The sequence below is a fragment of the Calypte anna genome, chromosome 2 (genome assembly GCF_003957555.1).
Source record: "Calypte anna isolate BGI_N300 chromosome 2, bCalAnn1_v1.p, whole genome shotgun sequence".
Taxonomy (NCBI): domain Eukaryota; kingdom Metazoa; phylum Chordata; class Aves; order Apodiformes; family Trochilidae; genus Calypte; species Calypte anna.
In genome coordinates, this window is record NC_044245.1 from 122,921,142 (window position 1) to 122,933,112 (window position 11,971).

At 39.7% G+C, this 11,971-nt stretch overlaps 1 protein-coding gene across 1 annotated transcript; it reads left to right on the forward strand.

Annotated features, from left to right (window-relative positions):
• The first annotated feature begins 6,179 nt into the window (after positions 1–6,179).
• On the forward strand, positions 6,180–9,991 carry MRPL53 (mitochondrial ribosomal protein L53). Its single transcript, XM_008493517.2, has 3 exons — positions 6,180–6,295; positions 7,728–7,840; positions 9,542–9,991. Exons 1-3 carry the CDS (start codon positions 6,207–6,209, stop codon positions 9,664–9,666), a joined length of 327 nt encoding a protein of 108 aa, XP_008491739.1. The 5' UTR covers positions 6,180–6,206; the 3' UTR covers positions 9,667–9,991.
• Positions 9,992–11,971: the final 1,980 nt, after the last annotated feature.

Consider the following 11,971-nt stretch of genomic DNA (forward strand, 5'->3'; position numbering starts at 1 on the left):
TGATGACTTACAGCAGGGTGGTTAATTTTTATTCCTCTGTGGATACTCACAGTTTTCAAGTAGACATCGAGACTCCTTGGTCCTAACTAGAAGCCTACCAATAGTAAAGATTAGATTAAAAAAAAAAAATCCTTCATGAACCCACTACAAATAATTCAGTGATGTCTAAGGTTCCACGGGTTGAAAAATACTGCTTTAAGAAATGATACTTGCTTCATTCTGGTATTAACTGGCAATTTATGGATAAACAAAATTCACTAGTTTTGCTACTTATGTGGCATTCCATACTAGAAATTTCATCTGTGGAACATAATTTTCTTGAGAATAGCTATCTAAATTGTCATCTCCTATTGTTCATAAACCATATCTTCTGTATGTATAACAGCTCCTGTATTCTTATTTGTTCTTCTCTATCTTCTGACATGCTTACTTCAATTAGTACAAAATAATGTAATCAGTACACTATTATTATAATTACATAAGGAGATATCTACAAATACTTCAAAATGGTTCAGATATTTACTCTACTGATTGCTGCAGTATGTGTGTCCATATCACCAACTGCACTGCATCTGGAAACCTTGTGTGAAACCATCTGAATCATACTCCTCCTGCTCTCTGCAGGCTTTTAACCAAACACGTCTGTTATTCCAGCATTATGTCAGACTAAGAGATTCATGATCCAGTTGCTAGGGTTTTTTTGTGGTGTTGTTTGGTTTTTGGCTTTGTTTGAGTTTTGGTTTTTTGTGTTTTTTGTTGTGGTTTATATTTGTTTTGTTTTGTTTTGTTTTTTTTCCCCCATAACTGACTGCAAATATAGAATGAGCTCCATGGGAATGATGTTGTTCCATATTTAAATCTAAAACAGAAAATATGTTTATCATGGCCTCTCAGTAATGCAAACTACCTTCATAATGAAATTGAAATACAAACATTGATTGCATGTCACTGATATTGATATGTTTTCAAGTTTAAAGAAATATGGTTTTCTAGTCACATAGGTGGTAAGGATTCTTTACAATGACTCTCTTGAGGACATACCTTTTACTTATATTAAGAAATAGATAAGATAATGAAATGAAACTAGTTATGGAAAATGGTTAGATAAAAATCCCCTGGTTTGATATCTGCTTCTTTTATGTCTTCTGGCTAGACATTCTATGATTCAACTTTTATCTGTATTAAGCAGGTATGCTATGGCTTACATGTAAATAATGTCTGGATACATTCTTGAAGTCTATAAAATAAAGGTTAAAACTGGTGCATGAACATCAAGCTTGTAGAAAACCTGGTGAAAGTTATTGCTATGTAAAGAATTAAAGTGTATAGAAAGAGTATACTGACTGGTCACCACATTCAGTTGAGCAACATTATAATTACTTTGCTGACAATACCAGTAACTTAAGACATCAATCTATAGGCATGGCTATTCTTAGCAGAAGACAGTGAAAACAAACTGCTTTACTTACAATACCCACAACACCGAAGTATGCCCTTAGCAGAGTGATACAAATGTCAACATGCTGCTGAGCTCAAAATCTGTATCAAGTTATCCAAAGCACATACAAACCTTCAGGAAGTCTTGGAACATACAGTTCAAATTCCAATACAACTCCTTTCTCCAAATTCGGCACTTCTGGAAATCCAGTTCCTCTTAAATTATGCTAACATCTCTGTTAAGAGTTAGAGTTAGGTCTGTCAAATGGATCACAACGTGCAATGCCTTTCAAATGAAAATATACACATCTAATCTACCTGGAATTTCAAGCACAGCTTCCAGACCTCAAGGACTCAGGTGCTAACCTTGGGTGGTTGCTGTTAATTTGAGCTTGTCTTTGTGCATTGTGCTATTATGATAATGAAGTTTCTTTCCTGGGAGCAACTGCGAATTTTAAATCAACATAAAAATCCAAACGATAGCTGCATGAATCCAGGGTGGCATTTATTAGACAGGGAATACAAACAGATGAAGTAAATCTTTTGCTCTACCTCATGTGAAGGTATAGCTTGGAAAACTTTCTATTATCTGCAATAAATTAAGTTACAAAAGTCAGGAACTGGTACATTATGTTCTCAGCCAGTTAAATGCTGTGTATTATTATAGCAAACAGTTCTGCTGGCCATAACCTCAGGCAATAGAAATACTTGTTTGCAGAGAAGGAAAGAGCAACTAGAGAATCTGTTCATTCACTTCCACAAAAGCTTTTCTTAACTTCTATGCAGCATTACTTTTTCAGAATGAATTTTAAAATTAAGTGACACTTTTGGTGACACTTTTGCTGGTTGAGTTTAGTTTTATTTCTAAAAACTACAGTAACAGCATACAACAGTTGTTATTAATTATATGCAAAATTAGTAATGCTATTAGTGTAAAACTAGACTTCTACAATTTTCAGAGAATAAAGGATCTTCACAAGCCCTTCTCTTTGAGGAAATATTTTTAAAATTTGGTAAATGACATATGGTGTAACAATACTCAGCTCAAAGAAAGAAACAAAACCAGACAGAAAACACAGACTGGTTTATATTTTTATGACTCAGTAAAATAATCTGTACTTTTCCAGTATAGTAAAGAATTCATCTCAACATGTCCTTCAACATGGCACTAGCATTTCATAATGACTTCCTACGAGTCCTTTGTCATCTTGACTGTCTCTCCATAGCTCTTACGAAGATATGCTCCATGATACCACACTTGTCAGACTGTTTTTCTGTTTCCAGAAATAATTTGTTTCTCCTGTCAGGCCCAGCACACCATCTTTCTCAAAGAACCTCTTCTGCGTGGCCATCTGGAAGCATCTCCTCAGTGCAGAACAGGCAGGCTGCTGGATTTGAACTGGCTCACGTCTCCTTGGTAGTGGCTACTGCCCTGAAGGCAGCATTACCAGCATTATTCCTGGACTACACAACATCATAACTAGATGTGCAGACATGACATTTTAAGTGCTAAATTCTGGCCCTGTTGATGGTTGTGACAAGACTCAGGGAAAGAAAGGATAAAAATGCAGGGGAAGGAATCAGCTGAGAATAAGCAGAGATAACAATTCAAGACTCCAGAACCAAGTGTGTGCATGCAGGGCTGATGCAGGACTTGAAACAGAGCGTAGAGAGCCCTCTCTCTTGCATTGTTTTAAAAGAGGAATCTAAAAGACCACCAGATTTTGAGGAAAAAAAATTAACTAAAGAGAAATGAGAAGCCAGAGCCCAGGTGCTAAGACATGCCCAAAATATGTAGGAATAAGAGTTCAAAAGCTCTGAAACATGGCTCTTTCTAGAGCAAGAAAATATTACAAAAAAATGAATACAGTAAGAAACAGGAGAGAAAGCAGAACCACCTTCCCTGGATCTAAGAGAACTGGGAGGATCAGTGAGAAAAAAGGAAAACTGACTTAATATAATTAATATTATAGTCCTATTCTACCTGCCTTCATAATTAAAATGTAAAACATGGCTGCATCTTTTCTTTGTCATGTATGGTGCCTAGAAATAAATCATCTGTGGGCTTCTTATGACTACACTTCAGTGAAACCAATGATATGAATATTTGCAGACTTGGGATGAAGCAGTCTTTATAAATGCTTGATGAAAGGAATACTAAAATTATTTCTACTATAGTAATATGGTTTTTATAGGCCTTCATGTTACTATGCTTTAGGAATGTGTGTGATTATCACTAGGTGTAAGAATCATGAGTCATTCAGCTTGCCAAGGACATCCCCAAAGAGTCTCAAATGAAAACATCTGAGAGTTCCCAGATTGCTTAGTGGAGCTGGAGAGACAAATTCAAGGCTTCTCATGGAAAATTACCAGGTTTTCTGAAATGGCATTTAAATATTGTGCTCCAGAGGCCAATTGGGGTTACTCTGGTAAAAATGGAGAGCAGTCCAATATAGCAACCACCTGGGTTTAAAGGCAGCTGAAGAAATATTGGGGTTTTTTTCCAATAGCTATTTCACTTTCCTGTTTATCTACCTAGTTTAATAGCTGTACTAAGTAGCACTATGACCAGAATTACCATCAGCTAAAACTATTGCATCTACAGCAAATGCTCAGAAAGATTTGGTTGTTACCAAGAAGGGTAACATCCAGGGATGAAATATTTCTACTCATAGTCCCATAGACCCATACATGGTCTATTTTTTGAGGGGAATAAAAGAGCACAGAGCCTTTCAGTTAACAGACACCTGTCCTTACATGTTACTGTGAATCCCCCCTCCCCCCAAAAAATTAGTTTGAAAAAGCAAAGAAGGTTTTTGATTATTCTAAACAGATGGCTTAAGGGGAAAGATGCAACTTTTACTGCTGACAATAAATGCTAAAATGTTAAACAATCTGAGCGTGGAAAGGAGTAAACAAAATTTTATCTTCATTTAATTGTACAACATAAGGTAAACATTCTTCATTAAACTACTATCAAAATGCAATAAGAGCAAATATAAACCTGGTTTTGCCATATTTATTTTGAAGTCAGTAAGAGGCATCAGGACAATAGTGTGGAGAATGGAGCCCTTAGAAAAACCAGTGATTATTCTTTCTTCCCCAGTCCTTTGCTGATGTTATTCCTTCAGGGTATCATAGAAGCTAATGGAAATTTTGCTGCAGATTTTAAGTGGAACACATCAAGCTCCTTGTGTTATAATGAAGAAAGATGTGTTGAAACTGTGTAAGTTATTTTTGGTTTCTAAATGAAAAATACTCTATTTATCTGGTCTTGTATCCAAGCCTATTAAATGGCAAAAATTCCTATTTAAATCAGCCATTTATTGGTTACAGAGAGTCTTCCAAGTGGTATCTCAGAAAAAAATAATCACATTAAATATTAAAACTATATTGACTACGCTGTCTTTAGTTTTGGTACTTCATTTCTCTTGGATAAATCTCAGCAAAGAAGATGATTTTCTCAGTAACTATGGAATTTTAAAAAAAAGCCTTCCAATGAACAAAGATAATCTCAAACCAGGTTACCCCTTTCCAGGGATGCTAGAAATTTAATGCCATTCCTGTACCGTACATCCCACAGACATCGAGACTGCGTGTTCAAATGCCATCGCCACCGGGGTTCTTTCCCCCCAGCCCCAGGGTTTCGGTGCTGGGGAGCAGGAGGAAGCCGTGAGAAATGCTGCAGCCATTTATTTACCAGGGAGGTTTCTGCCATCTAGTGGGGCACACACAGCTGACACCAACCACCCCCACAGCCCAACCTTTTGTTTCAGGAGCAGGTGTGCAACAGCTGCATCCGAACCCTCAGAAAAAGAAAACAAAACAGACCAACACCACGCCCCCCCCCCCCCAAAAAAAAAAAAAAGACAAACCAAAAAACCTCACCAAAAAAAGCGCCAAAACCCCACAAAATAAAACAAAAGGGAAAAAACCCCAAACAAAAAAAACCAAACCCCAAACTAAACAAACCACAGGTTCCTTTCCAGTAGCACTGCCTCTCAAGTCTCTCTTCTGCTTGATCCATTGCGAAACACTGCCCCTAATTCATCCTTTGCCACACTGGCTGCTCCGTTATTTATCCCCATTAATAGCCCTGTCAGTTCCATTGTATTGAACAAACTGCTTCTGGAAGACACCAAAAGCTGCCACATGGCAGGGACAGGTTTAACATACAGAGAACAAACCCAACCCTCGCTCACTGATGGTTTCTGTACAGCTCCCCTGAGCCTCGCCCCACACCCGCTGCATGGGTGCCTTGGCAGCTGCAGGGCCTCCTGCAGAGACCTCAGGAGCTCATCATTGCAATTTTATGTCAAAAGTGTTCTTTTTTGTTTGTTTTTGTTTTGTTTTTTGGTTTTTTGGTCGTTTTTTTTTCCCCTATCCGTATCTACCGTGTTACAGATTCCAGGGAGACGCCGGGACAGGATGGATGGTCAGCGGGTTCCTCTCCCTCCATAACCACGAACAAGCCCGCCCTGAGCACCTCGGGTGGTTACATTTGTCACCTAGGGTAGGCAGCCGGCGTCCCTCGGAGGGCAGTGACCGGGCACACGGTGCCGCAGGTTCCGCGCTGCCTTGCCCGCAGCCTCCAGAGGACGGGCTGCAGGGCTGCCATGAGGGACTCGGCCGCCGCGGACATTTCCCCGAGGGGAAGCCCGCCTGGACTACATTTCCCAGGTGCCTGCGGGGCGCATGGCACGCCCGCCGCCGTTTCCCGCCTCTGCGCGGGGGCTGCTGGGAGTTGTAGTGGGGGAGGCAGAAGGAAGATGGCGTCTAAGATCCGCGTAGTGCTGCGGCCGGTGAAGAGTATCGTAGTCCGCTTCTGTCCCTTCGAGTCTAACGTGCAGAGCACCAGGTGAGGGGGCTGCGGGGGTAGCGCCGACCCCGGCCCCGCAGAGCCCTGGGCATGCTTGGGCCCGCTGCCGGCGAGGAGGCCTCGGTCGGGCTCCTCATCCTGTCAACAACCCAGCGCCCTTCCTGCGCTCGCGGCGTGGGTTCCGTGCCTTGCACAGCAAGTGTGAAGGGGGGACCTTTATTTTTATTTATTTCACTTAATTTTATTGATTTGGGGGAAGTAGAGGCTGGGGTTATATTCGCCCGCAGTGCCCCAGGCCGCCCTGTGGAACAGAGGTGTGGGAAGGGAAGCAGCCCAGGCTCCTCTCTTGGCTGCTGTCCGGCTCTCATCAGATGTAAAAATAAATCCCTGGAACTGCTGTCACTGCAGGGACCTGTGACTTGGTGTCGTTATAGCCAGCAAACAGAAGACATCCTGGAAGCAAATCATGAGTGGAAATGGCACCATCTGGTGTTTCGGGAGAAAAGCCTCCTTTTCCTGAACTTCCTCACCTGCTGTACTTAAGCATTCATAATTGTAGTTTTTGAAGGTTTGCGTTTATCTCTGGGCTTTGTAGCTTAGGCTTGGCAGAACCTCAACGTTTCAGAATGAGAAGATGCTGTGTTTGTCGTAAGGGCTTTGTTTATGGTGTTAGCAGGATGCAGAGAAGTCATTCTGGCAGACTTTTGGAGGATCTCTGTGCCTAAGCTCAGCGTAGACCCTTGAGTGCAGGCCTGTGTGTTCAGGTTTTCCAGACTACCCAGGGAGATGCCTCTCTGGGTTGCTGTGCCTGTGGTGAGGATATGTAGCCACTGGTTTTAAGTTGGTATTGGGAAAGAGAGGGGGCAACAGCACTGCTCTGTCTTGGTAATTAACTGCTCAAGTCTAAGTAATTATGTTTCTTGAGTGATAGAATTTCTGCACCAAGTAATTGTAAACTGTTGTTTTGCAATAGCTTTATGAACATATTTACATTGGAAATGAATGTAGTAACACAACTTAATTTAGAACGTCTTCAAGCTGCCAGAACGCTGTCATTTCAAAAATCTACTGGACACCAGTGTTGTTAAATAAATGTTATCTGCAACCCAGATAATAAAACATTGGCAAGCAACCGATGCATAAAGGAAAATTCAAAATTGCTTGGCTGATTTTTTTTTTTTTAATTATTGTTACTAACACAGCTGAAACACACACAGAAAGTGCATACTCTGAATTACTGAAAAATTCTTTGGGATGCTTTTTACGTGTTGGCATATATGGACTGTCCACTTGGATCGTTAATTGTGATCATTTCCTAAGACATAGCTGTCTGAAATTATTAAATACAAATCCTATTTTGTTTATACTTTCATTGCTCAGCAATATCAAGCTATTTAAATCTTTTGTAGAAATTTACTTAATGTAATTTCTATCTACAAAATACTTAATATATTTTCTAATGTATTTTCAGAGAATTTCTTGGATATATAAACCATAAAAGAATCCAGAACACTAATAGAAACTGTGAAGTGACTGCTGATGTGAGACACGATGGGTCTGAACCAGTTGTAGATGTTATGTTTGGTAAGGAGCTAATTTTTTATCTTGACAAAAAAAACCAAACCAAAACACCCTCTGGGTTTGTGTTGTTCAGATGCTGTTCCATGATTATTTTTTTTTTCCTTTTCCATTGCTAGATGTTGTATAGCGGGGATGAAGAAAGGAAGAGAAAGTCACTAACTTGTGATGTTTAGATACATCTGTATATATGTCTTTGTATTACTGTTAGATCTGGCAGATCTTAGATCAAATAACTGAATTAACTTTATGATTTATTCTATTTTTTAGTGACATAGTTGTGTGATATCACCAGGGGAGATTCCAGGGTAGTAAGTGTAGCTCTGTTTTGATGTAAGGATCTGTTCACTTTCTGTAATTCTGTTTTTATGTTACCTGGGGATGGAGGCAGCTCAGCCTTGAGAACAGAAAAGGTGAATACCTTTAGTTGCTTATGCAGCAGGGTGAGTTGCTGTGCAGTTTGAAGGAACTGCTCATATGGGTAAGACCATGAATGTGCAGATGGACTTCCAGAATGAGGTCAGCTGATCTACAGCAAATTTCTTGGTTTCCTTTGAGAATGTAGTGAGCACACAGGGAACTGATGGTGGAAATTTCATCAGTTCTGGAAGCAGCCCAGATTCTAGGCTGTGAGCAGATGGCTCTAATCTGCTTTTGTCCTTTTCTCTGGCTGCTTCTTCTTTCCTGCTGTGCTGTAATGGACCAGTATGTCATGTAGCCCATTAAAGTTTTCATTGTTGTTGATTCTTGCTACCCTCTTTTCTTTAATCTTCCATACACTTAGTGAATCAGTAAAAATGTCAAGAGTGTTGAGCGTACATGATTTTGATTAGGAAGGTCTAATTATTTAATTCTTGACATTGCTTGTTTCTCCCTCCCCCATGCTTCTGTCTTTCCCATCCTTGTCTCTTAATGGTTAATGTATTAAGACTTAAGCAGTAAAGCTTAATGTTTTTCACAGAATAAAACCAAAACAATTTATTTAGCTAGTGCTAAGAGCTACAGCTCTCAACTCTCCATCTTCTAAGAGCTGATTATTTTCCAGATGAGGAGTTTGCAGCCCTTGTCAGTTGGCAAACATGGGGCTGGAACTTGGATGCCCTGCATGGTAGTGCATTATGTGGGTTTGAGTATGGCTTTTTTCTTTGCAAATCTTGCAAAAATAAATAGCTTAGGTGTGATACTTCTACTGCCTCCTCCCTTTTTAAAAATAATTCCTTTCAGAATTTTAGAAATCCTAATGCTCTCTATTTTTATTTATGTTACAGCCACCAAGTTGTGTGAATCAATTGGTTGTTTTGGCTAACGAAGGAAGTTAAACAGACCGTAAACAACATGCTGTTAAAATGCTGAGCCATGTATGGAAATTATGCCTTCCAGGGCCTTCTGTGCCTTCTGTTAGATGAGTTTGAGGGCATAGCATGAGCCATTCTCATTAGATACTTATTCTTACTACAGGTGTATTTAGACAAATGTTTCAGCTTTTTCAATAATGCAATACAGAAGTGAAAATCACATGTGTATTGTGTGCCATTCAGTATGTTTGTTTGGTGGTGGTGCATAGTCAGATTTGTTTGTGAGTGAAGTATTTTCTAATCAAACAAGATGACTGACCAGGGTATTTGGATTTCTGTACAAAAAACAGAACTGCAGATTAAAGTAATTTGGCATAGAAATTGTGACTTCTAATTTTTTTTCCCTTTGAAGCTGATGGAGACCGATTGATCATGAAGGGAGCCAACTTGACAACAATAGAAATGTTAACAGCCTTGGGGTCCAGATGCAGTGCAAAAGAGCTTAAGGAAGAACAGAAAAGCAAGAAGAGTCCCTGAAGAGAAAAACCAACTGCATTTGCATTTACACGTGTTAAAAACAGCAGACTGCACAGAGGCTTCTCTATGCAACAACATCAGAGCTGGCCAAAACACTCACCAGTTTAACATGCAGCAGAACCAACCATTTAAATGTTCCCCATCTTTACCTGAAGTAAAGCATAATGGATCAACAGATCTTCAAACACTAGTGGGTCAAGATGTGATTGCATCTTGCTAAGCAGCTGACTCTCAGTCTTCTGCGTGTTGGACTGGAATTACCATGTGTATTTGCATATAAATGTGAATAATGCACATTAACTATTAAATTAATACAGTGAAGACATCTCTTTGGACAGTATTTCTTGCAAAATTTCTGTACACTGGAAAGCAAAATATGGTTAGAGTGGTTACTATTTTTGAAAACTATGAAATAAAAAATTTGAAGAAAACTTTGAAAGTAATCAGCACTGAGGTGAGGCGACAGCAATTTGCAAATACAGAGTGGCTTTTGTAATACTGTGTTTATAATACCTCTGTTGCTAAGTCCCTGCTATTTTCTTTCTCTCTTTTTCAAGAAAGCGTGACATTGGGCAAATGTAAATTTGGCTCAGCAATTGAAGTAACAAGGTAATGGACTGTCAACACACAATAGAGTTACTCATCCGGTGTAATAGAAGCTAAGTTTAGCTCAAAGGGAAAGGTAAGTTAGTTTTTTAGTAGTTGGAGAAAAGGGCTATCTTTGAAGTTCAGTTTTGAAACATTTTTCTCATTTATTTTTGGGAGATTTCATTAAATATTTTATAAAGATCAAAGGGATCACTGTATTTGGTGTTCATAGCCCTGTGTCCAGCCCTATTACTTATTAAAGTAAGTACTTAGGTGTCTCATCTGTATTGCAGAGCTCTGTGGGTTTCAGAGGGCTGATCTCTCCTAAGGCTGTGCAAGTGAAGGTGTTAACCAGATGTGTTTCATGTGCATCAGTTTTATTCTAGTTCAATTTCTAATGAAAATGCAGTTTAAGTTCCAGTTTTGAGACCTGCAGGTGCAGTACTATTGAGAGGCATTAGCTCTGCCTGTTGTTAATCAGATACCTGACTGACATATAAAACTGTAGTACAAATATTTCCAAAGTTAATTAGGCAGAAGATTTAGGACACAAATCTGAATCTACATGTACCTTGCCTCTCTTAAGGGAGAAGCTGCTGCCCAAGCATTTACACACTACTGAGGGACTTGGGAGCACCACCAGACTTCAGCTGCTCTGACCCAAGTCCCTTCACAGCGAGCAGCTCCAGTGAGCTGAGGGATTCCTCTTTTGATTCCTCACTCACACACATGCTCACTTGCAGGCACTTCCTCGTCCCTCAGGTTTAGTGGTAGGTTTTTAGACTTGCATCAGAGTCTCAGGTATTGAATCTGGTGTATAAAAAATATAATTTATCCAGATGGTACAGCAGAAAACCACCTTGAGCTGGGTGCCTCTGGAAGGACCCTGAACAAAGAAATCCTGGGGCAATTAAACCCTTGTGACAGGTGGGTGCACAGATCATATGCTCTTCACACATTCTTCTTGTGCGTTTTGGTCCAATGGTGATTTCTGGTCTTTTAACACTTTTTTTTATTCCTCCTCTGTCTCCAGGCAGTATGTTAAATGTTCTTACCCTGTCAAGTTGCAGCTTCTGCTTGCACTTGCCGTCTGCTTATTTTCTGGTTGTGATTCTTGTGCCTCTGCTCACTGGCAGACCATGGGAAACTGTGAAGTCCTAGACCTAGGATAAGCACTGCTTAGCAAAGAATAAAGCTTGAGTGTGTTATTAGCATTATTTCCAGAATAAATCCAAAACACAGCACTGAAACAGCTGCTAATAACCACTGGTGCTTTTGTTTTAACCCAGAGCTGCCTGACATTTTTGCTTTAGTGAGGCCAAAGGCCTGTACCGTAGCCATTGAGAGATGACTGACAATTCAATGGATAAGGTGTTGGCTGCTGCTGCTTCTGCTGTGAATGCTGTTAGCTGCTATTTGCAGTGGTAAAATTCCTGTATATTTCATGCACAGAAAAAGAAGTAAGAGCTGGGGTTTCAATATGGTATAAAGAAAGACATACAGGACAAAAAAATAAAGCTAAAGTACACTCTCAAGACTACAGGATATTGAAGTGAACAAGTAGTAGGTGCAAGGAGGCAGTCCTCTGGTGATTTTTATGCTAACATGTAGAAAATTGTTCTCCCTGTACCATGTAGATAAAGGTATGAATTTGTTTTTCAAGTATCCTAAAGATGATCTTTAATGAATGTATTCTCTAAGCATTAAGGTAACTTTA

Bases quoted from the DNA above. Each gene is read 5' to 3' on its own strand.
- MRPL53 (XM_008493517.2), top strand. From the start codon at position 6,207: ATGGCGTCTAAGATCCGCGTAGTGCTGCGGCCGGTGAAGAGTATCGTA. The intron at 6,296-7,727 runs GTGAGGGGGCTG...ATGTATTTTCAG, and splicing joins TCTAACGTGCAGAGCACCAG to AGAATTTCTTGGATATATAA. The intron at 7,841-9,541 runs GTAAGGAGCTAA...TTCCCTTTGAAG, and splicing joins AGTTGTAGATGTTATGTTTG to CTGATGGAGACCGATTGATC.